This window comes from Aspergillus vadensis (assembly GCF_003184925.1).
Source record: "Aspergillus vadensis CBS 113365 unplaced genomic scaffold BO88scaffold_3, whole genome shotgun sequence".
Classification (NCBI taxonomy): Eukaryota; Fungi; Ascomycota; class Eurotiomycetes; order Eurotiales; family Aspergillaceae; genus Aspergillus; species Aspergillus vadensis.
Window position 1 is genome coordinate 1,275,345 of NW_020292041.1, and position 27,925 is coordinate 1,303,269.

Consider the following 27,925-nt stretch of genomic DNA (forward strand, 5'->3'; position numbering starts at 1 on the left):
CGAGGCTGCTGGAGACGCGAAACTGGGGGAATCAGCGTTGGTATAGAACTTCTAAAGGATAACAAGACTAAATTATTCACGGATTTTTTTTATAGACGCATTCTATGCGACATAGCTTGGATCGCTTCGTCTTGGGACGGTAGTATGTCTCTTGAAAAAGCCTTGAGCAATCGAGGAATCTTCAATCTAGTACTAGTACTAGCAGCATCCAAGTCTGGCACATTTATATATAGTCGTACTAGTACTCTCTGTCGTTCGTTAAATTTCCCACCACAGTATTTCCGCACCAGTTGCTACTACTACTGACACTAACTGCCCAACCAGTATTCGTATCCTAATACTAGCCTTTCCTACTGCATTTTCTCCTCCATTTCGCCCCGGAAACATACTACTACTAGTTCCTGGCCTACAACATATTACTGTAGTTGCACTCCGACTGTCACAGGGATAGGGCTGAATATACTAAAAGTAGGAATATCAACAGATCTCATATGAACAAAGTAGTAAAATTGATACTAGATTGCTTACTCTGAGCGAAATAGATGATTCATCCTGGCCAGGTTTTCTTGTTACTTCTTTCTGTAAGTGTCTAGAAGCATTCCACAGAGCAGAACTTTATTTTCAAATGAGGCCAAGGGATCGAGCTGAGTATACCCGAGAATGTGATCAGTAGAAACCCAAAACGGAACCTTAGATATCGGTTGAGCAGCACGGACAATATTTTACACATCCATCAGCCACAGGATTGGTGCCACGATGTGTCAAGACCAAACAGGCGATGGACAAAATTGCTTCCTCGATCTCGGGTTATGTTGCCTCCAGGTGCCCGTAGTATCTGTCTCATTGGCTTCCTAGAATGATTTCCTGCAGGACTCATTGCAAGGATTAGGTGTTGTTTAAACATGTCTCCTTGCCAGAGAGCGGGATGTGATACAGATGCCATGATACATTCAGAGTTACGGAGAATATGTGGGGTAACTCAGAGCAGCCCGGTCGGCTTTCTTACATCCCTAAAGTCGGACATGACCGCGGAAAACCGAATGGGAGTCTCAGATCGACCTTAGGATGCATCTCGATAGGGGTCATAGTGGTCTCGCATCGAGCTCGACGACGGATAGTCGCAGAAGCAGCATGCCATATTCTGTGGTGAGCGAGCTCCTCGCCTCTGTTAGATGACCCTAGCATTGTTCGGAAAAGGGCGTATGCGTGACACGCAAGGGTGTATTATTATCAACGCTATTCTTTACTGGGGGCAAAACTATTCCGAATAATTGGTAGGTATTGCGACGCCATGTTGTACACCTAGTTATCGCGCCAGTTGTGTAGTTGTATGGCCATAGATATCGGACGCATCTGAATTAGTACATAAGCCTCCACCAAGCGTCCTATCTTTTGAGGTAGGGTCAAAAGGGATAATGATCCGAAGAACCACTCTGATGAAAGCTATGCAGCAATCTTTCATGGCCATTCGTATAGCAGAGCCAGGCGAGTGAGGCGACGATAGCGATCGGCCCAAAGTGGATGTAAGTAACATACTTACGGTACACCGACAAGTGCTCCGCGGATGGTGTCTCAGCTCTCAAGCTTACATCTCGACCACTTGAGAGTCGTCATCCTGGGACAATGCTTCAGCTGTGGAAATATCAGAAAAAATAATAGCAGATATTTGCCCAACCAGGCGGTTCCTAGTGTACCATAGAGTTGCACAATTTGGTTCTGCTCCCGTGTCGGCCAGGCCCACCTTAATTGCTGCTGCGGCTTTCCCTGGTTCCTTCTCCCACAAAAGGTTCAGGGTGCAGATTCAGGGTAGACAGTCATTAGTTGGCACATGTACTCCCTGACAGTGCTGGAAAACATGCCACTGCGAAGATGTATACAGCCTGAAACACTGCTCTGTGTTGGCTTAATCAAGGCTAACGGCAATGGATACACTTCATCCGAATAGTGGAGGCTGGGCCATTCGCTGTGTCCAGCATAGTCCGTGCCTCTGGCACCAACAGCCTCAAATCGGACGTGTGCCACGTCAGTCGATCACCGCCAGACATAGATAATCCCTAAGAACTGCTCCTATGCATCATAAATTCCTCGCGATGATCAGGGCAATAAAGTTTCCGGTTCCTGCATTGATTCTTCCTCTTCTTCTCTTCTTCCGCCTGCTTGTTCCTGAGCTTCCTTGCAAAGACGGCTGCACCCCCTGCAGGATCTCATTATTTGGTCTGACTCTACGCCAGGGAGTGGAAGAAAAGTCTGACCCTTTGTATCCTTGCTGCAAGCGACAAGGTATAGAGTTAGCCAGTGCCTGCAACGACAAAGTGAAACGCAAAAAGGTAAGTGTTTACTTTACGTCTGGAAAGTTTGATGGGTGTGATAATGAACCGAGTCGGGATCGGCTCTTGTACCTCAATTCCGGGTGCTGGTGGAGCTCCGACTCAAGATTTCATTTGATAACACCGAGTCTCGCAACAAGTGAACTAACTCGATCTGTAGGCGCAACTGAACCTTCATGCGGAGGGACTCAATCGCAGCGCATTGCAGTGGAGCAGTTTAATTGGAAAGACGCCGGCTACTCTTGCGAACCGCCCGCCCCGTCCCCCTTTTGAGTCAGTCTTCTCCAGTCGCGGCCCTTCTGGTGCTTCTGGTGCTTCTGCCCTTTTACCTTTTTCTGTTCATTGCCCTTCTTCCATTATTCAATATTGTTCCGTGAAGGAACTGACTTCTATCGGAGTCCAATCGCGCCGTCTTGCCGGTACTTTTCTAAAGTCTCTTCTTTTCGGGGGCCTCGAACCCAAGCGGCAATCACAACAAGCCCAGACTGGGAAAGCACGGCCTTCCTCCAGGTTCCTTGTCTAGCGCCTTCCTTTTCTGCCGTGGATCGACGCCTCTTTTCATTTCTCCTCCCGTGACTTTTCGATTATCCTGCGCTTTTCTCCCCGTCCTTTGACTTCGCCGTTGGGGTGCTTCCCGGCAACTGCTTGCTATAAACTCAACCAAGTCACTCGTTCATCCCCAGGTTCTGATCGCATCGGTGGAGTCCCTAGTGCTCGATTCAAGCATTCGTCTTCGCTGTCTCTACAATTCTATCTATCGCACCAATTTGGGACGCGTCGACAATTGAAACCCACTCGGATTAGAGATCATCGTTGCGCACACGCCCAATCGTTCATTCATTCGACCCCAAAGGTGATCGCGAAAGAAGGGAAAGAGCATGGAAACAACTGATTCACTCTCCTGCTGAATGTCCATATCCGATTTGTGATCTGCTCGTCATTGTTCTGCCCTACGATATCGATTTCCGCATCCAGAAGCACCTGGCAGCCGCCAGTGCGGTCCAACTATGTCCAGCACGTGTATCTCATTGTCGGGCTCGACACAATGCCCTGCTTTTGACAGTTCCTCTGTCTCGACGAATTCCAGTCTGTATACAGATTTGTATGTACAAGCGTCCGACATTGAAAAGTCATTGCGCTAATTGCTTCCCAGTCCCTTCATGCAATACGTGTCGAACCTCACGCAGTTCGACAATGAGTTGAGCAGCTATGTTATGCAGGGATATGTCAAGGAAAAGTAAGTACCTTATTCCGCAATGGCAAGGGACATGTCTGACTAAAGTACTATCTACTAGGTATGAGGAATACTTGGGCTGTCAGGGGGTAAACTTGACGGATACCGACGATTATTATGCCCGCTATACGACAAGTGTGTTATGTAGCAGCCTGGTACAAAGCTCAAAGAGTGATTGTAACCTATCCGATGAAGAGTCAAGACCGCTTTGCGCTAATACCTGCGTTCGTCAACGCCCTATCAAGTATTGGTTGCTTGGGAATCCTCACTAACTACAGTTAGGCATCGATGGCGATAAGTGAAGAGGCGATAGTTACGGATACCAACCTCTGCTCTGAAAAAGCAAGCGACTACATGTCTCAAATTCGGTCTGATTTTACGATCTGCGCCCTACCAGCCGATTCGCTTACGGTAACTTGCATCACGGGAGCTGAAAACGAACCGAAGAACTGCGGATATCGTTCAAATCTCTTGGGACTGTGTTCGTATTGCGCCTCAGGATCGTCAAATTCCACCGATTCGTGCTGTACAGACTCAAATGCTGCTACCCGGTGTTCGAATGTCACAGTTCCGTCTTCGACACTTCCACCGATATTCACCTCTACAGCGGCGTCCAACTCAACTGCAGGCTCCAATGACTTGTCTGGAGGGCAAATAGCGGGAATTGTTATAGGTTCTGTAGCCGGATTTGCCCTTCTCGCCGCATTAGCCGTGTTAGCATTGATTTATTGGCGACGCAGGCGACGGGCTGAGAATGATAGCTCACTAAATCAGCCCAACCCCCAGAGGAAGGGGTCACCGTCAATGCAGCAGGACCGAAGCCTGCATGAATTTGCTGCCATACCCGGCGGTCGAGTTGCCAGGATGTCCGCCTTGCGCGAAGTTTCCAGCTCATCTCCCGCCCGATCTCGGTATTCTGCTTTGTTCGGTGGCGGAAAGTACAGCGACACCTCAGAATCCGACCACGGTGCCAGCCCTGGAGCAATGTCGAAGAAGATTCCCCCCACGACAGGAAAACGCCATGGCTCTCTTTCCAGTAATTCAGCCTTGGCTGGTGCGGGGACTGATTCCTCCCCTCGTTCAGGAATCGGCGGCCAGTATTCCTCACCGGACGGACTGACCAGCGGCCAGTCGGAGCAATTATCTGCCTTTCAGGACTACTACTCGCAGGATGACATTCATCCGGGCGACAAGGTTGCCGTACTCTGGGCATACCAGCCTCGGGCAGGTGATGAGTTTGCGCTGGACCGCGGTGAAATGCTGAAAGTGATTGGCATTTGGGACGATGGGTGGGCTACTGGTATTCGAATTCCCGAAACGGCAGAGGATCACGATGCTCGACACCGCGAGCAACGAGATAGTGGTGTATCGAATGGCTCACGGCGGGCCGCTACATCTCCCGCTCCCGTCGGGGATATCAAGGCATTCCCTCTGGTCTGTGTATGCCTCCCACAACATTGGAGGAAGATCATCGATGGCGGACAAGCTGAAGACGACTAAAGAGAATTGGCAGAGCTATTTTTCTATCGGTCGATTCAACACATGCCACCAATAACGCCGGATTTTATGCCCCAGTGATGATCTTTCTTTCTGATATTGATTCCTTTTGCGCAATAGCTGGTTATAACGCTTAACCTCTCATTTTTTTTTTTTTTTTTTGCAACCAACCCTGTCTCAAACCTTTCTGACATGGACGATATCCTGAGACGATGTCATGCGTTTGTCATTTGCGCTTATTCTCTGTTGAATTCTTTGAGCTTCCATATACCCCATTCTCCTGCAACAATTTGTTGCCACTTCATGTATGATTTTTCGTTCCTTTGCTTCCCTTCATCTCTACATACGATTTTCCTCTTCTGTGCCCCTGTTCACACCCTGTACACACATTTCGTGGACAATGTGATGTTAGTTATTGGTGCGGCAGCGGGATTCTTATTTGTGGCTACCTATTCGCCATCGTGCAGGTTGAACGATGGCAAATTTTACGGTCTGGAAGTATAGATTATTCTTATACCGTGTTTTCATAGACGTTCTGAGTGGTTGAAAATGACTATAAAATGTAGCTGTTTTACGCATTCTGCATGGAACTGATAACGGAGTACGATGACCATACCCGGAACACATGAATGCGATGTATCCCTAACTGGAGCTAGGGTATAGGCAGAATATACACGCGTCCGACTTGGGCCATCAGGCACCATGAAACTCGTGATGATGACGGACAGGCCATGTGCATTGCCTATAATATATCAGGTTCATGCCCTGACGTGATACTGCTCGGCTAGCCGGGGCTAGTTCCATGGTTGGTAATCTATCAACGGCGGATTATTCCGGTGTAAAACAAGAATCGTCTGCCTAGAGGTACCAAGAATAGAAAAGGCCAACAGCAGACTGACAAAGGCAGGCAGGCGTCTATGAAATGCTAGCTAGCTAATCTAGCTGGTCGACATAAAATTACAGCTAGAGAGATCTCTCCCAAGATAGCAGGCCCCCACACTTAGAGCGACCGCCGAGGTATGGTTCGTAGATGCCTGGGTCACCCATCTATGCTCATGTACCAGGCACTGGCCCCAACACACCGTCATAGCCCGTGAACAATCGCCTGACATGCATCAGGGTGCAGGCAGGTGCATTACCAACAGTTGTGCGTATGGGGTGGTCACGCCTGCCTACACTAAATACTAGTAGACCTACCTCATAGTAAAGTCCAGGCTCATTTCGTCATAACCGCAGGATTCAGGGGGAAAATAAGTATGGGTGGGAAGGGGAAATAAGCGGCCGGTGGTGCGACGGGTGGGTCACGTGCTAGGCATCCCCCCCCACCGCCGCCGCCCGCCGCAGCAGCAACCCAGCAAAGCACAACTAAATGCCCCTCTATCTCCATCTCGGTTCCCATCCATCCTCCCCCGTTATATTCCTCTCTTACATCCCCTCATCCTGTCCCCGTTGCTCTTCCGCAGACCCCTTTAAAAAGCCATTTGAGCAGTTTCAACGGTGCTTGGTGCGTATGCCACTTGTCCATTTTAATTTGCCATATTTTCTCTTCAACCATTCTGCGATTATGACAAAGGACAAATAAGGGGGAATCCGGCCAACTAACATCGCGTGCATGCGCAGGTCATCCGTCTGTCAACTCGTCTTACCTCTTTTCCATTTTACCCCTTTATCCACATAAACAACCATGTCTGTGAGTAATATTCTTTCTGGTGCTTCCGGCTCAGGGCTAACCGTTTATTTTCCTCTCTTGTAGCTCGCATCTGGGTACGTTCCTGACTGCTTCTAATCCCCGCATGTGTCTTCGACCATCCCTACCGTATCGGAGAACTCGACGATGGCAACCCCGAACAAGGCTGACTAAGTTACGGAGGACAGTGTTTCTATCACCGATGAGTGCATCACCGCATTCAACGAGTTCCGCATGAGCGGCAACAGCAAGGGAAGCAAGACGAAGTTCATCATCTTCAAGATCGCCGACAACAAGAAGGAGGTCGTCATCGACGAAGTTTCCCAAGACGAGGACTATGAGGTCTTCCGTGAAAAGCTCGCGGCCGCCAAGGATGCTAAGGGCAACCCCGCTCCCCGTTATGCAGTTTACGACGTCGAGTACGACTTGGGCGGTGGTGAAGGCAAGAGGTATGATGATGGCAACGGCTTAACGTCCGTGCTAGGATATCTGCTCACTTTCTTCTCACCACAGGAGCAAGATCATCTTCATTTCCTGGGTTCCCAGCGACACCCCTACCCTCGTACGTTTCGCACCGTCTCAGCTGTTTAAGCCCCAATTTATTGCTGACACCGATGAAATAGTGGTCCATGATCTACGCCAGCACTCGCGAGAACTTGAAGAACGCCCTCAACATCCACACCTCTATCCACGCCGACGACAAGGGCGACATCGAGTGGAAGACCGTCCTGGCCGAGGCCAGCGGTGGTAAGGCTGGCAAATAAACAATGGCGCCGGCTGGGCCCGGGCCAGGTGACTTGGTTGTTGCAAATTGCAACACATCACTCTGACTCACTTTGCGGAGTACCTCGGAACGACCAACTTCTTCAGTTTCTCTGCACAAACTTAGTTAAATGAGAGATCGTTACGACTTGATTTCTTCTGATAGTGACCGTATCATCTTGCGATCGTGGCACTTTTCCTTTTTCCAATATGAACGAATATTGGGGAGGGGCTTTTTCTTTCTCTTTATCAGCGTTTGTCTGTACAGAATACTGTTACGTGCCATGATGTGTGAATACGCGATTCGATGTAGAGTAGAAACATCAGGTCACCCTGCACACAACGAACCCCCCAAAACTGTGCTTTCAGTCGAGTGCTTAGGTCTGGTATTCGTGTGAAGTAGGCCATCTCGACTATTGAGTGCTGAGAAGGAATGCCGGCCAGGTAGTATGAGTTGTAGGTACTAGTAGGTAGCACTTGGGTCTTGGATTGTTTAAAGGGCGGCTGGTCAGCGTTGACTAAATACAGGGAGGATAAGGCGCCGGGGATGAATGGGAAGGGACACCCTAGTAGACTAGACGGATTAGCCTTAAATTATACTAGTAGTATAACTATACCCTATAGGAGAATTCTGGTGCTGACGGGAATTGGGAACATCATCGTAAGATGTGTCTTGGGGGCAAAAGCCATGGCGGACGGTCGGGACGGGCAGCGGGTGTGGACCAATGAGGGCGGCGGTAAAACGGACTAAGCTAGCCTGTCCGGATACTCGACTTCCACCTCAAACCACAAGTCGAACGTCGTCTTCGTCTCCCATCGCGACTCTTGGTACCCCCCTCCACTCTACCCCAGGTATTTCCCATCTTGAATTCCGACGAATCGGCCCTCTCGCTGCTGGAGAGTTGCTTTTTGGCGATCAATTGATTCTAATACGCGCGCACACCCTTAGCACACAATGTTCCTTCGTTCCGTTACTCGCGCTGCTGCTCGCAGCTCGGCTGTGCCCACCACGGGCCTGCGCTCCTACCGCACCGTTTCGGGCCCAATGGCTTGCCTGAACGCTCGTCCTCAGACTGAGAAGAAGTCTATCGCTCCCCAGCAGACCCGCGCCGCTTCCGAGCATGCCATCTCGAATCCCACACTCGCCGGTATTGAGAAGCGCTGGGAGGCCATGCCCCCTCAGGAGCAGGCCGAGCTGTGGATGCAGCTGAGGGACCGCATGAAGGTCGACTGGCACCAGATGACTCTCCAGGAGAAGAAGGCCGGTATGCTGCTCTTTCTTGCCCCTTTCCGCTATCTTCCCCGCGTCCAGCAGAATTTTGCTAACATGGGTATTTTTTTCTTCTTCCCCACGATTTAGCCTACTGGATCTCCTTTGGACCCCACGGCCCTCGTTCTGTGCCCCCCAAGGGCGAGAACCTCAAGATCTTCCTCAAGGTCGCCCAGCTCACCCTTGTCAGCTTTGGTATCTTCTACATCATCCACATGTTCGCCAAGCCCCAGCCCAAGACCATGACCAAGGAGTGGCAGGAGGCCTCCAACGAGTATGCTAAGGTATGTGAAATCGACTATTTGCATTATTTACTTGCCAATTGGCACTGTCTTCACGGTGGAACGGTCGCTGATACGTATCATCACAACAGCAAGAGAACATCAACCCTATCTACGGCATCAGCTCCGTGGGTTACGAGGGCAAGGGCTTCGTCCAGAGCCCCCCTGCTGAGAAGCAATAGATTGCCCCCATCTCTCGGGAGGAACAGGTATAACGACGGGGTGTGCAGTGGCTGGGCAGTGTTGGGCTACAGGAATGAACTGCTGCCTCCCACCGCACGACCTTTGATGACGCCGGTTCTGTGCCCATCAATTTTGGACACGATCCTTCGTCTCTGTTCTACTTGTTTGTCAATGTTAGCCCAAAAAGACCTCTGTATCTCGTACTGTGCAATAATCAATCATCTCCTTTGTAGCCATAGAAAGATCAGACTGCAGGTTCTTTCGTGTTACTCCTGTAAATGCTGTAAAACATATGGGATAGAAAATTATAGAAGACCCTCTGTAGCGAGGTATAAACGCGTGCTACATCTTGTACTAATACTTCTATAGATAAAACTTACAATGTATACAGGGAAAATCCCACGATGATCACAGTATAGGTGATTACATACAAGATGACGTTACTTCGATATGCCCTGCTGGACAGGGCAAAGAAATGGGAAGGTTCGGAGCCACTGTTCGGTAGAGAGGCGGTAAGTCGGTGGTTCAAGTTAAACCGGAAAAGAGCTGTCACAGTTGAACTGCACAGTCTAATGCTCCCATAAGAATTAAGTACAGTAAATAACAACAATAATAACAATAAAAATAATATGATAAAAATAATCACAGTAGTGTATCTACTCCATGTTCAGGAATCAATGGGTGGTGGCTGGGTTGGTTGGTTGGATCCAAAAGTGAAAATGCACGGTCGCCCGGTTGTTTACCGTCGAGACACCGCAAAACCAAGCTGGGACCCCCGAAAGGGTAATCACGGGAACACGTCAGATTTTTTTTCGTTACAGCAGCGTTCGTCCGATATCGTCGGTCTGCCCTTCCGTTACAGCGAAAGAACAACTTGCCTTGTTGTAGGGAGAGGCCCCAACCCCCTCACGAAAGAAATGGCTTGAGCGCTTTTGCAGATGTGAGGGGAAAGGGAGGTATTTCTCGGAGTTGGTTGTAGGATGAATTTATGATTATAGAAATTCACCGTATATAAAGTTTTATTATTCTTATTGTTTATATTTTTATTTTATTTTACTTAATTATAGCTAGCTCTTTTTTATTTTTATATATATTTACCTAGGTATTAAAAGAAAAGAGAGAAGAAAAGGAAAGAACAGTAGTCTGTATTAGTATTATTTTGATGGGGTACCACCTTTCCTCCCAGTGCATCCGGGCGCCAAGACCATCCCCATTTGTGTGCGAATTTCCCCCTAACAACCAAACAGGGCAAGGTGGGAAAGCTCGAATTGCTCCCAGTATCGAATCAACGCCCCGACCGCCAGCATCACGGACATATGGGATTCATTAGATTCTGCAGAATGGACTGGTAAAGATGCGGTCGCCATAGGAGAACCTCCTAGTGAATGTCGGCGAGCTGAAAGCTGGTTACCATGCTGGCCAGCGCGTTGCTCGGTACATCACGGGATCGTCGGCAAAACCGCCCCGGAAAGGCTAAGCCGGACACATTCGCCCGTGTCCACCTCAACCTCAACCTCTTCCCTTCCTTTCCCTCTTTCTTCCCTCTCCCCATCCTCTCGTCCCTTTGACCTTTTCTATACCCCATTTCGCTCTTCAACACCATCAAGATGTTCAAGAGGTGTGTGACTATACTTCCCCGGATCCCTACTCCAACCTTCTACATTTTATGATAATTTTTTATCTACCTTTAAACCTTTTAAAGGCTTGCAACTAACCATTTCTTTCCCCCTTGTTACAGCGGTCTTGCCCGGACCTTCGGGAGGGCTGCTTTTGCCCGACCTACCTCCGTCGCCCGTCGCGCTTTCCAGCCTAAGACCAATGGCCTCCCTTCCCTGGCCCGTATGGCCAGCACTGAGGCCTCTTCCGTTGGAAAGATTCACCAGGTCATTGGTGCCGTCGTCGACGGTATGTGCCGGTCCCCCGTTCCAGAGAAAACCCTGCCGGCGGCTACGCGAAAATCTTTTCCGAGCCTCGATTCCATCCACAATCCCATCAAATTCGACTCAATGGCCATCAAATGAACACGATATCTGACTCTCGCCAACAGTGAAGTTCGACGGTGACAAGCTCCCTGCCATTCTCAACGCCATTGAGACCGAGAACGGTGGCCAGAAGCTCGTCCTTGAGGTTTCCGTATGTACACCAAAAAATTGAAGCTACAATGACATCAAGCTCTGATAGCTAACCCAATCTAGCAACACTTGGGTGAGAATGTCGTTCGTACCATTGCCATGGACGGTAAGCTTCCTCTCTCTCCCATGACCAGGAAAATAGAGATTTGCTTGGCAATATCAACCTCTTGTCATCGCTTTCTCTCTAACCTGGTCCTTCCACGTGTACTCGTCTCGCCGTGGCTAACATCAATGTTCCACAGGTACTGAGGGTCTGACCCGTGGTGCTGCCGCCCGTGACACCGGTGCTCCCATCACCATCCCCGTCGGTCCCGGCACCCTTGGCCGTATCCTTAACGTCACTGGTGACCCCATTGACGAGCGTGGTCCCGTCAAGGCCGACAAGTTCCGTCCCATTCACACTGAGGCTCCCGAGTTCGTCGAGCAGTCCACTGAGGCCGAGATTCTCGTCACTGGTATCAAGGTCGTCGATCTGCTTGCCCCCTACGCCCGTGGTGGTAAGATTGGTCTCTTCGGTGGTGCCGGTGTCGGTAAGACCGTCTTCATTCAGGAGCTGATTGTAAGTTGCCAATCCATCAAATGGAAATTTTTGTGAACCATAGAACTAACAAATGCTCTAGAACAACATCGCCAAGGCTCACGGTGGTTACTCCGTCTTCTGTGGTGTCGGTGAGCGTACTCGTGAGGGTAACGATCTGTACCACGAAATGCAGGAGACTGGTGTCATCCAGCTCGAGGGTGACTCCAAGGTCGCTCTGGTCTTCGGTCAGATGAACGAGCCCCCGGGTGCCCGTGCCCGTGTCGCCCTTACCGGTCTGACCATTGCCGAGTACTTCCGTGACGAGGAGGGTCAGGACGTGCTGCTCTTCATTGACAACATTTTCCGTTTCACCCAGGCCGGTTCTGAGGTGTCTGCCCTTCTGGGTCGTATCCCCTCTGCCGTCGGTTACCAGCCCACTCTGGCCGTCGACATGGGTGGTATGCAGGAGCGTATTACCACCACCACCAAGGGTTCCATTACCTCCGTCCAGGCCGTCTACGTCCCTGCTGACGATTTGACTGACCCTGCCCCCGCCACCACCTTCGCTCACTTGGACGCCACCACTGTCTTGTCCCGTGGTATCTCCGAGTTGGGTATCTACCCTGCCGTCGACCCTCTCGACTCCAAGTCCCGTATGCTCGACACCCGTATCGTCGGTGAGGAGCACTACAACACCGCCACCCGTGTCCAGCAGATGCTCCAGGAGTACAAGTCCCTCCAGGATATCATTGCCATTCTGGGTATGGACGAACTGTCTGAGGCTGACAAGCTCACCGTCGAGCGTGCCCGTAAGCTCCAGCGTTTCCTGTCCCAGCCCTTCACCGTCGCCCAGGTCTTCACTGGTATCGAGGGTAAGCTGGTCGACCTCAAGGACACCATCCGCAGTTTCAAGGCCATCATCAACGGTGAGGGTGACGACCTTCCTGAGGGTAAGTTAAAATCTCTTGATCTTCTAATTGTTGACCAACATGGATGCTAATTTGTTTTTCTACAGCTGCTTTCTACATGGTTGGTGACTTCGAGTCTGCCCGCGCCAAGGGTGAGAAGATCTTGGCCGAGCTCGAGAACAAGGCCTAAATGTAATATTGTTTTTAAGCGCCCTTTTCCTTTTTTGTTAGACATGGACTTCCTTTCTTCCATGTGCCGTTTTCTACCGATCCGTGTACAGTACTCGAATTGAGAAAAGGGAGTTGAAAGAATGGCGAGGTCCCCCCTATATAAAAGGATGAGAGCGCTCTTAACGTACACCTCTCTGAAAGTCTGGATGGAAACTTCCAGGCTTTGTGTTACACTACGTGCTCATGTAAGTAAGTTAAAATGACCACAGTCAGCCTGATACCCGCTGGGCTGGGACAATTGTACTCAATTTCCTTTGTTACTCCGGGAGACCGTGATATCTGCTTTGTAGACATTACTAGTATGTAGGGTGTAGTTTTGTATGATTCCGTACATTATCCCGTAACGTCCCTTCTAGGACACGTATCAACATCTCGTTGCCATAGCATCACCTTCTCACGTATACCTCGTAAATGTCTCGGCTGCATTGCAACTATCTCTCCACAAATATCATCGTCATGTTAATTTAGATCGTAGTATTCTGTTTCGCTCCGATTTCCATTGAATAGTTAGTAGCTGCTTCTAATATGACATATATATATACTACTATAGTATAATGATATATATATCACGGTAGGGCAAGCAAGGAACGTAGTAATAGACGGACAGGATCAACTTTCATAGCTTAGCATTAACTTAAGTACTAGTAAGTAGTAATGAACTGAATGAAACTAGTAAAACTGATGAGAGGGGTCGAGTTATGATTCGAGCAATAGTACTACTAAGTAGTAGTAGTACCAGCTAGGGAAGTACTAACTAGTCGTGGTGATACGGTCCTACCGATATTCCAATTGTGAGAGTGGGAGTGCTTGCTTAATGGTACTAGTTTATATACTATGGATATTATAAATGATTGAAATATCATGGTACAATATCGAAGGGAAAAATCACAGAATGGACATTAACAGACGCTATAGACTAACTCGAAACAGAACGATGAGTGGTGCATGTTTATTCACACATATCATCCCCTAGGAATTATGCTGCAAATGTCTGAATACACTGGCTTTAGCCGAGTGGGGATGTCAGGAGAACTACATGAGATCGACCTATAGGGTCTCTTCCAAGGCAAGAACCTATGATTTGACATAACTGTTAGCATATCATGGTCTAATAAATGGACTCGATTGCACATACCAGTGCTGTTCGCGTTGGGATATAGACCTGCAGATAATTGCTGCGGTTATTCCAAGGCAGGTCTGTTGTGAAGAAACGCGTCTCCTTGAGATTGCGGCCGAAGCCACCGAACTCCTTGTCATCGGTGTCAAGCACGATTCTGTAGGTTCCGGCTTGCTCAACGCCCACCCTGTAGTCTGTGAAGCTGTTTGTAGGATGAAAATTAAAGATCCAGAGGAGGCCTGCACGTTCAAAGACAAGGACCTTGTCACCCTCGTGCTTCAGGCTGATGTATGCTTGTGGGGAATGGAGCCAGCCGTATTTCTCTTCGGTTAGCTGCATGGCGCGGTCGAAGTCATTCAGGAACTTATAACGGAGAAGATGGTCTTCCGTTAGGTTCAGTTGGCGACGTGCGTACCAGAACGAGTTGTTATTACCGGCACGAGGGAAGTCGAGCCATTCGGGATGACCGAATTCGTTACCTTCAAAGTTGAGATAACCCTCGCCACCGAGAGCATGGGTAACCAGGCGGAGCATCTTGTGAAGAGCCATGCCTCTCTCAATGATAGGTGTAAATTCTGTCAACACGGACATGTGGGTGTACATCTCCTTGTCGCAGAGCCACATCATGATGGTTTTGTCGCCAACAAGTCTGCCATGTTTCAGCTGTGGTCAAGTGAGATAATGGAAAAATGAACTTACGCCTGATCATGGCTCTCCGCGTAGGCGATTGTCTTCTCCCCGTGACGTCGGTTGACCAACGTGAAAGAGAGGTTACCAATATCCCATTCACTGTCCGACTTCTCTTTCAGGAGCTTGATGTACATGTCTGGAATTGCCATGGCAAGTCGGTAGTCAAACCCAACACCCCCAAGGGCGTGTGGCAAGCACAGTGCGGGCATTCCAGACACATCCTCTGCCACAGTTATGCACTCGGGGTATAGACTGTGGAGCATTTCGTTGGCCAAGGTTAGGTACATCACGCCTTCGCCATCTACTGAACCGCCAAAGTATTCGTGATATCCGCCAGAAAATCCACTTTAGCCGAGTTAGTATTGCAACGAAAAGATATAGGAGTCTAATCACGTACGTTCCTATCCCGTGGTGGACATAAAGCATACTTGTAACACCATCAAAACGGAAGCCGTCAAACTTGTATTCTTCCATCCAGAAGCGGAGATTGCTCAGAAGGAACCTCAGAACCTCATGGCTGCCGTAGTTGAACAGACGACTGTCCCAAAGGTCATGCTGACCCTTCCCACCGGAGTGGAAGTAGAGATGGTCAGAGCCATCGAACATGTTGAGCCCGTCCAGGACATTCTTGGACGCATGGCTGTGAACGACGTCAAGAAGCACCACCAAGCCCATGCTATGTGCTGTATCTACTAGCTCTTTCAGGTCTTCCGGCGTACCATAGCGACTGCTAGCCGCGAAGAAGCTATTGACCTGGTACCCGAAGCTGGCGTAGTAGGCATGTTCCATAATGGCCATAAGTTGGATCGCATTGTATCCCAGATACTTGATGCGAGGTAGCATATTGGCAGTGAACTCTTTGTAAGTTGCTACCCTCGTTTCCGGCGAAGAGATACCCACATGGGCCTCATAGATACGAAGGCTTTCGGGCCTCTTTGGGCGAGAATGCTTGAATTGATAGCGCTCAGTAGCTGGAGGGTTCCAGAAGACCGACTCATATGTCGGAGAGACAGTAAGGTCTTGCACGACACGCTTGATCCAAGCAGGGATTCGGTAGATTCGTTCTCCTTCGGGAGTGACCATGGTTATCTGCGAAGCGCAGCGATGTTAAAAAGGAATACCTCCTGCTTAGTTGAATCTATGCACACTCACCTTGATTTTGCTGTCATGAGGGATCACCGGGATTCCATCTTTCGCAGGCAATGTAATCTCCCAGACACCGAAGCTATTCTTCGTCATCGGGTGGGCCGTGACATCCCAATTGTCTGCCAGTCTCAGTAATGTTTCACCGGCTGATATCCTCCGCATAGCTAGACGTACTAAAGTCCCCAACTAGCTCAGCCTCAACAGCATTAGGCGCCCATTCTCTGTAAGTGATGTCTCCATTGGCGTTGACATTGAGACCGTATCTCTCGTAGCCCTACCGCAAACGTCAAGTTAGTTGGTGCTGGTCATTTCAAACAACCCAGTTGAGTGGGGTCAATCATCTCGAACAACAGCAGCAGCAAGAAATGTCACTTACTCTGCTAAACTTGTCCAACCCGCCCTCAGTTTCATTAATCGTCTTGACCCAGCTCTCTACGTACTGGAACCTCTGCTTCAGAGCATCGCGGAAGGGCTCAAGCCAAGGGTCAAGCTGGATAACACCTATTGAAACAATTAGACGAAAGAAGAGACAACGACTCTTCAATCAAACCAACTGACCTGTACCATCTGGAGACGCCGATTGAAGGGCAGTTTGAGTTTCGGTAGAAGCCATGGAGAATGGATCGCCAGTGGCAAGAGATTAAGCTCTGGGGGAATGTGGACCGTAGGGGTAGAATAGATGATAGTACAACAAACACAAGAGGAATCTAGTTAACAGCGTCAAAACAAGGTGAGCTCTTGAAAAGAATAAAACAGGACGAGAGGTGGGGAATCCCAACCGATGGGAAAAGTAGTAGGAGGAGGAGGAGGTGGTGGTTGAGGCCATGCGGGGGAGAGTCGAGGCCAAAGCTCCTCTTTCTTCCCTGTTGGTTTGCTGGTTTGCTGCTGCTACCCTTCCCGCCGTGACATCACTGCAACACCCCTGCTTCTAGACCTGGTCTGCCCAGCCCCCCTCCTCCCTCCCCTCCTTCATTCTTTTCTCGTCGCGCGCTTACATTTCTCAACTTAGGATAACAATTTATCGAATCCATTGATATGAGATGCTGATTTACGGCCCATGTTTGTATACTACTAGATTTGAATGGTGTGTATATCCGTGGTTCACTGGGTTGTGATAACGCGACAGGAGGAAGCTGAGCTTTGACTTCAGGTACGGAAACAGGTACCCGCCCTGCGCAGCAACTCGGGGCTTAAGGGGTCTGAGGGCCGGTCAGATTACTCGCGATTCTTTGCGATAGCTACGGGTCACATAAATACGCAGTGCGACAATATGTTTACAATAAGGCCTAAAGCAACATCATTTGACGAGAAGATTAAAGTCACTATGTTACACAAAGCTTGCACAGCAGCTGTTGAGAATTGAGCTACATGCTAAGGTACTAAAATGCCCTCTACCATGAACTTCCACTCAGAATCAAGCTGTGGGATGCGCAGCCTCCAGCATAATCCGGATTATAGCAGGTCCGGCTTTACACGTAGCAGACCTCCTGTCCGCCCTGCTCGCCCTGCTCACCCTGTCCACTTTGCTCGCCCTGCTGGCCCTTCTGGCCGAATCCAGAAGCTCCGCTAGGGCCCTGGGGAGAGTTTCCAGCACCACTGGGGGCAGCAAAGCTGGGAACGGAGGTAGTGGAACCCTCCTGGGCACCCACAGCCGGGCTGGGGGCAACGGCAGCAGCGCTCGTAACAATGGCGGAAGTGGCAGCGGGGATGCTCTCGCTAGGGGCGACAGCGCTGGGCACAGAAGCAGCAACGGAAACGCTGCTGCTAGCGACAGTGGCATGGCTGGCAAGGGAAGAAGCAGCGGCAGTAGAAGCGCTGTCGGCCATCAGAGCACTGTAGGGAGTGGCACCCGGGTAGAAAGAGGTGGGGATGGTTGGGATGGGGATAGAAACAGTAGAGCCGAAGTCGGTGGTCAGATCGGCCGCCATGGAGGTGGCAGAGTAGCCCGAGGGAGCGGAGTCGACCGTGGAAGTGGTGGCCGAGTAGGAGACGTGGTCGTCGCTGTCCTGAAGGCAGAATCCGCTGCCATAGGCACTCTCACAAGAGTACCACTGAGAATCACCCTCCTCAGTCCACATGGCGAAGTCCTCAATGGTGATGTCGTAGCAAGGGGCACCATCAGCACAGACCACCTTGACAGGACCACGCTCAGCACCGTAAGCTTCGGTTCCCTTCCAGTTCTTGACAGTGATGTTGCTCAACTGGACACCATCGCCATCCACCGCGCTCATACTGGCCCAGTAGCTGTCAATATCTAGGGAGTAAGCGTTACCGTGGCCTGTTCACCGACAGGAAGAATTCTCGGTTAGTCTCATCGGGTGACACCTAATGTTGCGTAAGAAATTACTCACCAATGAAATTTTCGAGGAGGACATTCTCGATGAAGCCGCTACCTCCGTTGCTCTTAATCAACATCATGTTGTTCGAGTTCCAGGTGTAAATGTTGCGGTAAGTGATGTCGCTAACATTGGTATCAGAGCCAAACGAACCCATACCACAGCCACCACTCCAGTTGCAGTAGATGCTCTCAATAAGGATGTTCTTCGACGGACTCTATGATCGATTGTTAGTCCGAGACTTTCTGACTAGACACATATCGCCACGTATGGCCATACCTTGACAGTGACACACTCGTCCTTGTTCGTCACCTCGACCTGTTGAAATGGTTAACAACTGCATACATGCAGGCAACATTTTGCCCTTCAGTACTCACATCATGGACCCAGATGTTGTTACTCCAGACATCAATACCATCCAGACCACCGTGGTTACCGCCGCGGATTGCCATGTTGTAGATTTCGCCATTGGTGCAAGTGTCGAGAGAGAAGTGGAACGAGGGGGAGTCAACCAGGATGAAGTCGTGGACCGAGAAGTCTGTAACCTCATACAAACGCAGCAGACGAGGGCCGCTCCAGTTATCATCAGCATGGAACTCGTAGCCCAGACCCTGCATGGCACCTTCGGAGGTGCTACTGAAAAGTTCGAAGTCGCTGGAGTGTTCGATATAGATCATGTTGCCGCCGTCCGTGCCAGTACGGTAGATGATTCCATCGATCTGCAGAGCCCATGCCTCACCTCCGCTCAACCTCGCCCAGGTGGAGAGAGCATAGTCACCAGAGGGGACATAGACGAGACCACCAGACTTGCAGTCAGCAAAGGCAGATGCCAACGGCGCACCCAAGTCAGTAGACTTATCCGCCACAGCACCGTAGTCCAAAACGTTGCAAGTCTTGGTAGCTGCCTTGGTGGAGGCGGAAGTCAGCGGTCCCACGGAACCGGAGAGCTGCGCAGCAGCAAAGATGGGCGCCAGGCCCAGGAAAGAGAGAAAAGAGCGCTTGTCGAGAAGCATGGTGCTTGTCGAGCTTGAAAAATAAAAGGAATGTGAGGGTTACAAAAAAGAGTGAAAGGAAGTGAGTCTAAACACCCCCTAAAGAATGAACATTGAGATATCCAACGGACTATGCCCGCAGCAGGGGTTCCCAGGCGCTCTCTTTATAGGTAAAAGCTGTTCAAGCGCTTCTCTGACAGTAGTCTATTTCCCGCTGTCATCTTTCTATTTCTAGAACGTTTTGCCGGTGCCATACCGGCAACCTCTGACACGACAAGAGTGAACTAGACGAAGCTATCGATACTATTACTGGAATCTCCAAGCAATTTTGCTGGATGTGGAAGTAGTGGCACAATTCAAAACATCGAAAGAGCGGGATCGATGCGCTATCTCCCGGTTGAGACTTGCTCCATGCTTAGGGTGTTTGTTTTAGATAATTTGAATGGAGCATTGGCCCCGCCCATGGACTCAAATAGATTGAAAGGCTTAAGGAGGCATCCATACTGGACAGTTGACTCCTGATCGGACCATCGGGCAAGCCTTGAGAGAGCATCGTAAGCGGAAGATGCAAGAGTCCTTTGATGAACCTTACTGATAGCAGACGACTCAGCGTTTATTGTGCAATCAATATGCAGAAATCCTTTACCACTTGCTAGACAGAAAATCTCGAGCTTCCATAGGGATCGTTGAGAATTTCCCCTTCCCCTACTTTAACGGAGGGTGGAGCTTCAATCTGAAACGCCCGAGGTCAAGACTAGGCCGGTGGCCCATAGCACTGATCAGGGGATTGGGCGGAGACTTTCAATCGGAGCATAAGCTCTTAATCAGGGTCTGCCGTGCATGCTAAATCGCAATATACTCTAGATGATTTCCATTTGGCTTTCAAAGAGATATATTAAGCCAGCCCGTGTGATTGCTGGGGCCATTAGGCCCAATGCTATATAGTACAGGTGTAGCCTTGTGGTTATTGAAAGGAAATGGGGAGGATGCTAACCCTGCCGAGTGGTGGACTTGGCGCTAGTAAGCCCCATGCTTGCCGACCGGACTCAGTTGCCTCTTCGGAATGTCGCCGGCCACACTCTGCGGTTACAACTGAATCCTCCTCTCTCCAGTCCGGACCAGTGGCTATTACGATCGTGAATTAAGACGCTAAGAGACCAAGCACAGGAAGACAAATTGTTTTCACCGATTCATGAAGCTCTATGATTAAATATATAGCCATGTCTGCCCGCCCCGCAACAGCATTCGACAATACAGGGCGAAAATGAGTAGTAATATACAATGAGGTTCTCGTTGCTATTCATTGCCGGCATTCAAACCAGGCCGACTCCCCAGAAAAAGAGTATATGCAAACCTGATGTGAAGGACATCACTGCAGACCACCGTGACCGCGCACCTGAAAGTCCAACAATTAGCACTGGCTCCTTCGTCGGGTAACAACACAACTAAGAGCACTCACAATCTACAGGTTCTGACCGAGAGTCGCGACAACGCTGCCGACAGAAGTGCCAAGGGAGGGGAGGCCAAGGCCAGTGAGGAGAGAGGCGACGTCAGAAGACAGCTGAATGAGCAGGAAAGAGCCGTCCTGGCCGACGACGGTCAGGAGCTGCTCAACGGGAGTAGAGATGTCCTTGAGAAGGTCGCCGACGCTGCCGGCAGTCTTGATGATCTCACCAACGGGGGTTCCAACGCTGGGGAGGTTAAGATTGGAGAGGAGGGAGGCGACGGAGGGGCTGAGTTGGACGAGCAGGCGCTTGGAGTCGGGGCCGGTGACTTCGAGGACATCCTTGACCTTGGGAGCAAGGTCCTGAACGATCCCTTCATCGCCCGAGCGCTTGAGGTTCTCGCCAAGGGTGCCGACAATGGAGCCGACGGGGACACCAAGCTCCGGGAGTCCAAGGCCGCTGAGAAGACCAGTGACCACGGGGTCGAGCTGGATCAGAAGAGCCCTACCGTCCTTATCGACAACAGTGAGAAGGCCGTCGACGACATTGCCGACATCTTTGAGAAGGTCGGTCACGGACGCAGCGGTCTTGATAATGGAACCCACAGAGGATCCAAGGCCAGGCAGACCCAGGCCGGACAGGAGCTTGGCAACCTCGGGGCTGAGTTGGACGAGGAGCTTCTTGGCGTCAGCGCCAGTAACAGTCAGGACCTGGTTGACACCATTGCCAGCATCCTGAACAATGTGGCCGGTAGCCCCAGCACTAGCACTGGCACTGGGAGTGGAGATCACGTTGCTGGAGACGGAACCAATGTTCACAGTCTTGGTGACCTCGGAGACTCCAGGAACACCACCGGTAGGGGCGGCGAGGGCCGAGGTGGCCAGAGCAGCAATAAGAGTGATAAAGGAGGCCTTCATTGTGCTTGATGGTATTTGATAAAGGAGATTGGAAGGGAAAGAATAGACTTTGGTATGTTCTTGTGGGTTTTGGTAAAGAATGACAGTAGTGGGCTTTGGTAAAGAACGAATGATGTGCTGCTGATGAGAAGAAAGAGGAATACTCGAGACGAAGAAAGCTGGCTCTTATATCCCATCGTCGCTCAAGTGATCATCATTAATTCCTATCCTTTTGAGACCCTTAGCAGCTGGGACGTATAGCAACTAGCTGGCGGGTCAACTCTATGTGCTAGGATGTAATAGCACTTGTAAGGATAGCAAGGGCGTATGCGTGATGGATGCAGCGTTGCTGGGTTGTGGAGACAGCTACGAGCTTGGTCAACGTTCGATTGTCCCTTCAAGCCATGCAAACCGCATGGCGACGATCAGGCGTATACAGTAGGATCATGTGGGCTCCACTGTTGTTTTGTGGGCCTGCAGCTAAGCAGTTAAGATTTTGCTATTGGAATTGCCATGCCGTAGCTCGACTAACTGTCGCTATTTCCCGATGCCCGTCGAATGAATATCACCGGCAAGGCAGTGAGCCACACGAGCCGTGAACGTTGTCCGCCCAATCGGCAGCCACCCTGATCCGCTGATTGGCGTTGAAGGAGCATAAAGCCACCGGGACATTTATCGCCACTGCCATAAGGATCTGCAGCCTCATCTTACTAGTAGTGTTTACTTACTGTAACCCATGCATTGTTGTTAGCCTTCTATACTCAGTAATAGTACACACACTATTGGTACTCGCTCTCACTAACGATGTCGAATTGTGAGCACGTCATGTCTGAGACCATGTCGGGTCTCTGTCAATCCGTACCTCTCATGGAGCAGTAGTAAAGGGGAGTAAATTCAGAGGTAAGAAATTATATTGCTTTTTTTCTGCGTGCAATTGCTTTTTCCCATGAAGTACGACTATTTGCAGTCTATCTTGGTTAAGGTCGCAACGGCCATGCATATTTGCATGCATGCATGCAGGCGAGTCGGTGGCCAGCCAAGTGCAAACATGAATTCGACGCCGGGGATATGCAATCTTACCGCTAGTGAGATGCACCTGAATCCGACAATACTTTCATTTTTAGCCATCGAAATTTATTCGCTAAGGATTTCTCAAAGTGTCTTTGAGTGCCCCGCATACAACACATGGTGGGAATAGTATGTCTTACCTGGTAGTATACAATTGCGCAAGAACTGTGGCCTTTACCTCACAGAAGCTGCAGTAGGCTGTAGCACGCAGCTCATCCGAGCACGACCACTTTAGTAGAAGTTTCTTTTCAAATTGGCAATTGCATCTTGGGGGCGCAGATGATACTGCAACTGTACATGCATCCGTACCACCGATCGTGAAGTTGATTAACTTTACTAGTGGCTCGATTCTATAGGAATTTGAGTTTGCCCTCCCGCTGTAATGTTTTCTGGAAACGCATTTCATTTTTGAATCTTGCCGATAAACGCGAGATGGAGACATGTCGTGTGGGCTTCATACGTATTCTGTGGTGATGTATGGCTGCATGGAGTCAGGGACACGGTGGCTGGTGATGACGCGAACGCATAGTGCACTACTTAGAGTAGAATCGGATTCCGAACGCAGGGAGTGAACATAATTTGTCGAGTGCCGCACATGCAAGAAGCAGGTCGGAGTTGAGGATCTTGGTAACCAGCCTCAATTCGTCAATGTAGTCAGGGGAATGAGGGGAGGTCAACCGAGCGAGCTGCTTTGAAATGTTTCTTCCGGGTGATGATACCATTTAGTCCCTGGATAGGCTGGTTAGCCAGTCCACCACGTGGAACCCGTTCTTGAGATGGCGCAGACTCCTAAACAAGAGGGGTTTGCCACTCAGGTACACGGCGGGAAAATCCAACTGTGTGCCGTGATCAACAAGGTCTAAGGAGAAGTGACGGCCCATCTGGTGGAGGTTGGGCGATCGTTGTTTGGTTTCGCATGTCGCAACTTGCAAGGCCATAGGGAAGATACACAGATATTACGCTAGACGATACACCGGATACTTCCCCGTTGGTGGCAAGTTGGCGTAAGGAGAACGTTCCTGTGGGGCCCACTATTGTATGCATACTGTATTGCCGGGGAATAAGTCCCAGCTTCCCCCTTTTGGCAGGAACGTAGATAGACTGTATGCCTTCAGTTCAACTGTTGATGCAAATAGTCCTGGCCTTGATCCCTGGTACTCGCAGTACCTTATGGCACTCATCCACCTCAGTCGTGCCCAACCCACTTTCACGAGCACAAATGGCTCGTACCTCTTCCGTCTTGTCCCGCTACCTTTTGAGAACACAGTCATCGAAATAACGATCAACGCGATCGTCAACATGGGTTTACTGTTATTGCCTACTGACTGAGGGCCAGAAAAGCCTGTTTCGACGTCTAATGACCTATGGAGTACATCTCCAGCGGTTTCAGGTTTTACGGGGATGCACAGACACTACAACACCTCCCCCTTGATTATGGAGCCTCGAATATCCTCATCTCAGTAAATGTCCCCTGAGCTGCTATGGCTAAGAGCATGTCTAAGGTGGAGCCTTCCCGGATACTGGCGGATATGTTCATCGGTATCATTAAGTGGAATACATACAGGCTGAAGCGGAAACCTGTGCATGCGCGACTTTTCTCTAGGAAGCCGGGCTTGGTGGTAGCTCCCCCGTGAACCAGTCACTTGCGGTCGCTCCCAGCTCGAAGTCTAGTGTCCCTCCTTGGGCAAAGATGTCGTCCCATGTTAACCAGTTCTTCTTCCAGTCTTTTCCGTTCAAGCGAAGACTTTGCACATAGATATTACCGCCTCCGTTTCCATCACCGCCACTCGAAGTGACATTCAGTTTCTTACCACCCCCAAGGTCAATGACCAGCGAGTCAAACCATGGAGAGTGGATCAAAAATGTCGACTGCCCTGTCACAGGGTATAGCCCGATCATATTCCACAATATCCAAGTCTGCATAGCTCCAGCATCACTGTTGCCGGGGAGGCCGGATACGCCAGTACCATAATAGGATTTGGCAATATCACGCGATCGGAAGACAGACAAATCTTGCCGGTCGATATAGTGGTAAAGATAAGGGACGTTGAACATCCTGAATCAAGAATTCTGGTCAGCTATGTCCCCCGCAAGAAGACCAAGTCAGGCAAGGAACGGACTTACGGTTCGTTTGTGGGATCAAAGATAATACCGCTGGAACCGCTGGCTCCTTCAGTAAACATGGTGTTAAGCCGGTCGAGAACGGTTTGATTCCCGCCCATTCTATCAATCAACGTTTTCATGTCATGGATACTCGCCCAAGAATAGGCCCACGAACTGGCTTCGTAGTAAGGGTCTCCCCAATAGCCACTGTCATTCAGTGGATCAGTCTCGATGAAACCAGACTCATTGCGAGGAACGACAAATCCAGAGAATCCTAGCGATGTCTGGTTGGCATTCCAATGGTTTCTCCAGTTTCTGGAACGGTTCAGGTATTTCTCCGCATCGGCAGTCTTCCCAAGACCCGATGCTACCTGATATAACCCAAAGTCATTGCATGAATATTCCACTGCTCGCGTGACAGCACGGGTAAATCTGGGGGTGATGTAGCCCAAACTTAGCCAGTCTGGCAATGCGCCTCTGCCTTCTTTTGTCGAGGAATCGGGAGCTTGGGGATCGACTGGATCGTTGGGAGGCGTCACTTCTGCGTCTTTCACCATGGCCTTGTAACCATCTTCCCAATTTATCGCACCGCGCACGCCCTTGACATAGGCATCGGCCAGAATATTGTCCGCATTCGAGCCGCCCTGTGTACGACCATTGTAGTTAGAGGACCGCGCATCCGGCATATAGCCCTCGAATCGCCAGATATCAATAAGCGACCGGATCTGCTCCTCATATGCGGTGGGTTGCAACACCTGCATGAGAGCGGTAGAGCAGCGGAAAAGATCCTGCGAACCGAATGAGCGATACAGGTTCATTCTAGTTGTATGTCCGAAATACTTACCCAGTAAGTGAAGATGTCCTCATAGTAAGGTTCCTGGGATGTCCATTGGGGGTTTTCTCCGGTTTGGTTGGTGGGAAGCAGGTGCATGAAATAGAGAGAAGTATATAATAGCGTGAGCGTCGTGTCATTCGTGTTGGTTGTGGCGACTTTCGACAAAACTGTCGTTTCCCACTCGGACTGAGCGTCGTCCACGACCGACTGGAATTCCTTGTCTTCCGGTATCTCGTCTTCAACATTCTTACAGGCCTTCTCCGTGGAGATCCACGAGATGCCCACACGAGATGTAACTACAGAGTCTTTGAAGGTAAAGAGACCCCCAACTCGCGTTGAACCTGAAGAAGACGATGCGAAACCGCTACTTTGCTCGACGCTTCCGCCCGCATCGGTTCCAACATAGGTCTGGTTGCTGATGGGCGAGGCATCGAAATGGCCACCTGGGTAAAGTCAGCTAATTCTGCTGTGAAATGGCTTGGACTTTGACAAAAGCTTACAAAAGTAGATAGACCAATCGGGAGAACGGTTCCAGCCGTTGTCGTACACACCATGGCCCTCATAATGCCCGTCGGGAAAGATAGTGATATTACCACCTTTGTATCCCTGGCTGAGTCCCATTCCCCGATACGACGGTAGGACATGCGAAACGTCAACCAAGACATTACCATCCGAGCCACTCGGAAAAGTATATTGATAGATTCCTGCATGAGCGGTTGCGCTCAGCTCCACGACTGTTCCTTCGGCGGTCTTCGCCTTATAGTAGCCCACTGATGCCTCATCTGCACCTGAACGGCCGATAGTTATGTTGGACAGCGGATTGCTGATGTTCCCAATCAAAGGCAACTGGGAGACAGTGCCATACTTAGGCGCGCCTCCTGTGCCCTGCTCATGCATCATACTGAACCCCGAGAAATTGCCATTGGGCAAATACCCGGAATATGAGTCTGTTCCGGAGACATATAAATCGGGTCCTAGCTTCACCACCCCAAACGGACGAGCAACCCCGGGGAAATCATTGCCGCCACTTTGGGATCCCAAGCTTGTTCATGGTTAGGCTCGCGACTTTTAGAATCCAGCAGGTGTGCTGATGCATGACTGGGCCTCGATGTATCACTTACAATAAATCCACGTGAGAAGTCAGATTTGCAGCGCGGGCAGCTGGTTCAAGTAGACTCAATATCAGCATGGTGTACCAAATCGCCATGGCTAATCTGGCACAGCGGAACGCAGCTGAGAAACATATCGTCGAACCACCCATTTCGAAAGGATTTACAAAATATATATCCCAAAGCCAGTGGGTACGGTAAGTGGCGGTTCACAATGGGAACTCTCCGGTTGCTACTAGTGCTATCAACCCCGAGTTCCGGGTATCAAAAACGAGTGTGTGAGATCCCAGGTCCAGCGGGGATTCAAAGTGGTTTGTCGACAACAGTGACTGGACGGTTGAAGGGATGGATCACCTCTAGTGGTGAATCTTCAGCCCACTGGGCGCATAGGGATCCAGCACATGCCGTGATCACCGGTGGTGAGTAGGGACCGCTAGCCGCCAACGGCCAGGAAGCAAGGGTGGGATAGCCCCAGTTATGCACATCCATGGTCTGAAGCTTGATTGGTATCTATCTACCAAGCCCTGTCACACGGGGATCAGCACTCTCAAGTCCACATTTTCAAGCCCGCCTACGGTTACAGTGGCTACTTGTTACACAGCTAGACACATTCCAATCGTCTAGTGGTATGTCTCCTTTTGAGAAGTACTAGGCTCAGGGCATGGGGCAAGAAGAAAAAACCACATTCAGTAAGTGCAGCGCAGAACAAAGACATTATGTTGCATAATTGAATCTATCGTATCAGGTCGGAGTCAGATATAGGAGCGCAAGATTCAGCCGATGGACCTGTCCGGATGATGGAGCCCTCACGGTGAGTGACAGCCAGTCATGAGCCCCAATAGAGCACATGCCCCAAAGGTCATTCTTCACTAGGGCATCACCCAGCCCCGTCGTGCTGATCAAGCGGACCCGGACCACTTCTTGTTCATCGTCAGATAAGTTAGCACCTCTGTACAGAGTATGAGAGACTCTGAATCATGGTTGCAAGGCAGACCTGCAAAACTGTGCCTGGGCGCTTGATTTGTTGTTTGCTCCCTAGGCCCAATTATCGGGCAGATCATTTCAGCCAATGGATTCCCCACATGCCGCAGCGCTCAGGGGTCCATCTTTCGGCTGATATTATTGGCTGCTTCTAATAGCGGGTCATCTGGTGCCT

At 50.1% G+C, this 27,925-nt stretch overlaps 10 protein-coding genes across 10 annotated transcripts; 6 read left to right on the forward strand and 4 right to left on the reverse strand.

Annotated features, from left to right (window-relative positions):
* The first annotated feature begins 3,092 nt into the window (after positions 1-3,092).
* BO88DRAFT_172551 (SH3 domain protein) lies at positions 3,093-5,156 on the forward strand. The gene is made up of 4 exons (XM_025701674.1): positions 3,093-3,429; positions 3,481-3,564; positions 3,623-3,785; positions 3,844-5,156. Exons 1-4 carry the CDS (start codon positions 3,335-3,337, stop codon positions 5,059-5,061), a joined length of 1,560 nt encoding a protein of 519 aa, XP_025566707.1. The 5' UTR covers positions 3,093-3,334; the 3' UTR covers positions 5,062-5,156.
* A 46-nt stretch (positions 5,157-5,202) lies between these two features.
* BO88DRAFT_401985 (uncharacterized protein) lies at positions 5,203-5,610 on the forward strand. Its single transcript, XM_025705983.1, has one exon. The coding sequence runs from the start codon at positions 5,251-5,253 to the stop codon at positions 5,560-5,562; it is 312 nt and encodes a 103-aa protein (XP_025566708.1). The 5' UTR covers positions 5,203-5,250; the 3' UTR covers positions 5,563-5,610.
* Positions 5,611-6,742: 1,132 nt separating this feature from the next.
* BO88DRAFT_411810 (actin-binding ADF family protein) lies at positions 6,743-7,509 on the forward strand (the record flags this gene model as incomplete). The annotated part of the gene is made up of 5 exons (XM_025708053.1): positions 6,743-6,748; positions 6,812-6,822; positions 6,934-7,194; positions 7,259-7,307; positions 7,369-7,509. The coding sequence occupies 5 exons, from the start codon at positions 6,743-6,745 to the stop codon at positions 7,507-7,509; spliced, it is 468 nt and encodes a 155-aa protein (XP_025566709.1).
* Positions 7,510-8,286: 777 nt separating this feature from the next.
* Positions 8,287-9,554, forward strand: BO88DRAFT_401986 (cytochrome c oxidase subunit IV family protein). Its single transcript, XM_025705984.1, has 3 exons — positions 8,287-8,772; positions 8,868-9,061; positions 9,151-9,554. The coding sequence occupies exons 1-3, from the start codon at positions 8,463-8,465 to the stop codon at positions 9,238-9,240; spliced, it is 594 nt and encodes a 197-aa protein (XP_025566710.1). The 5' UTR covers positions 8,287-8,462; the 3' UTR covers positions 9,241-9,554.
* A 1,294-nt stretch (positions 9,555-10,848) lies between these two features.
* On the forward strand, positions 10,849-12,991 carry BO88DRAFT_450297 (F1F0 ATP synthase subunit beta; the record flags this gene model as incomplete). The annotated part of the gene is made up of 7 exons (XM_025710553.1): positions 10,849-10,859; positions 10,980-11,146; positions 11,289-11,374; positions 11,437-11,479; positions 11,616-11,932; positions 11,994-12,843; positions 12,909-12,991. 7 exons carry the CDS (start codon positions 10,849-10,851, stop codon positions 12,989-12,991), a joined length of 1,557 nt encoding a protein of 518 aa, XP_025566711.1.
* An 847-nt stretch (positions 12,992-13,838) lies between these two features.
* BO88DRAFT_401991 (1,4-alpha-glucan branching enzyme GLC3) lies at positions 13,839-16,794 on the reverse strand. The gene is made up of 8 exons (XM_025705985.1): positions 16,544-16,794; positions 16,362-16,486; positions 16,160-16,259; positions 15,992-16,104; positions 15,237-15,928; positions 14,849-15,184; positions 14,168-14,798; positions 13,839-14,106 (listed from the first exon to the last, which is right to left on the reverse strand). Exons 1-8 carry the CDS (start codon positions 16,596-16,598, stop codon positions 14,080-14,082), a joined length of 2,079 nt encoding a protein of 692 aa, XP_025566712.1. The 5' UTR covers positions 16,599-16,794; the 3' UTR covers positions 13,839-14,079.
* A 660-nt stretch (positions 16,795-17,454) lies between these two features.
* Positions 17,455-19,334, reverse strand: rhgB (putative extracellular rhamnogalacturonase; the record flags this gene model as incomplete). The annotated part of the gene is made up of 4 exons (XM_025712329.1): positions 17,455-18,263; positions 18,337-18,538; positions 18,601-18,639; positions 18,699-19,334. 4 exons carry the CDS (start codon positions 19,332-19,334, stop codon positions 17,455-17,457), a joined length of 1,686 nt encoding a protein of 561 aa, XP_025566713.1.
* Positions 19,335-20,391: 1,057 nt separating this feature from the next.
* BO88DRAFT_401993 (uncharacterized protein) lies at positions 20,392-21,798 on the reverse strand. The gene has a single exon (XM_025705986.1). It carries the CDS (start codon positions 21,673-21,675, stop codon positions 20,776-20,778), a length of 900 nt encoding a protein of 299 aa, XP_025566714.1. The 5' UTR covers positions 21,676-21,798; the 3' UTR covers positions 20,392-20,775.
* A 1,864-nt stretch (positions 21,799-23,662) lies between these two features.
* BO88DRAFT_173002 (uncharacterized protein) lies at positions 23,663-24,186 on the forward strand. The gene has a single exon (XM_025701676.1). It carries the CDS (start codon positions 23,761-23,763, stop codon positions 24,049-24,051), a length of 291 nt encoding a protein of 96 aa, XP_025566715.1. The 5' UTR covers positions 23,663-23,760; the 3' UTR covers positions 24,052-24,186.
* BO88DRAFT_432719 (alpha-1,2-mannosidase family protein) lies at positions 23,877-26,921 on the reverse strand (the record flags this gene model as incomplete). The annotated part of the gene is made up of 5 exons (XM_025709375.1): positions 23,877-24,778; positions 24,847-25,613; positions 25,670-26,103; positions 26,161-26,702; positions 26,782-26,921. The coding sequence occupies 5 exons, from the start codon at positions 26,919-26,921 to the stop codon at positions 24,322-24,324; spliced, it is 2,340 nt and encodes a 779-aa protein (XP_025566716.1). The 3' UTR covers positions 23,877-24,321.
* Between the last annotated feature and the right edge of the window lie 1,004 nt (positions 26,922-27,925).

Bases quoted from the DNA above. Each gene is read 5' to 3' on its own strand.
- BO88DRAFT_172551 (XM_025701674.1), top strand. From the start codon at position 3,335: ATGTCCAGCACGTGTATCTCATTGTCGGGCTCGACACAATGCCCTGCT. The intron at 3,565-3,622 runs GTAAGTACCTTA...ACTATCTACTAG, and splicing joins CAGGGATATGTCAAGGAAAA to GTATGAGGAATACTTGGGCT. The intron at 3,786-3,843 runs GTTCGTCAACGC...AACTACAGTTAG, and splicing joins CGCTTTGCGCTAATACCTGC to GCATCGATGGCGATAAGTGA.
- BO88DRAFT_401985 (XM_025705983.1), top strand. From the start codon at position 5,251: ATGGACGATATCCTGAGACGATGTCATGCGTTTGTCATTTGCGCTTAT.
- BO88DRAFT_401986 (XM_025705984.1), top strand. From the start codon at position 8,463: ATGTTCCTTCGTTCCGTTACTCGCGCTGCTGCTCGCAGCTCGGCTGTG. The intron at 8,773-8,867 runs GTATGCTGCTCT...CCCACGATTTAG, and splicing joins TCTCCAGGAGAAGAAGGCCG to CCTACTGGATCTCCTTTGGA. The intron at 9,062-9,150 runs GTATGTGAAATC...TCATCACAACAG, and splicing joins CCTCCAACGAGTATGCTAAG to CAAGAGAACATCAACCCTAT.
- BO88DRAFT_401991 (XM_025705985.1), bottom strand. From the start codon at position 16,598: ATGGCTTCTACCGAAACTCAAACTGCCCTTCAATCGGCGTCTCCAGAT. The intron at 16,105-16,159 runs GTACGTCTAGCT...TGAGACTGGCAG, and splicing joins TGAGCTAGTTGGGGACTTTA to ACAATTGGGATGTCACGGCC. The intron at 15,929-15,991 runs GTGAGTGTGCAT...TGCGCTTCGCAG, and splicing joins CTCATGACAGCAAAATCAAG to ATAACCATGGTCACTCCCGA.
- BO88DRAFT_401993 (XM_025705986.1), bottom strand. From the start codon at position 21,675: ATGAAGGCCTCCTTTATCACTCTTATTGCTGCTCTGGCCACCTCGGCC.
- BO88DRAFT_173002 (XM_025701676.1), top strand. From the start codon at position 23,761: ATGCATACTGTATTGCCGGGGAATAAGTCCCAGCTTCCCCCTTTTGGC.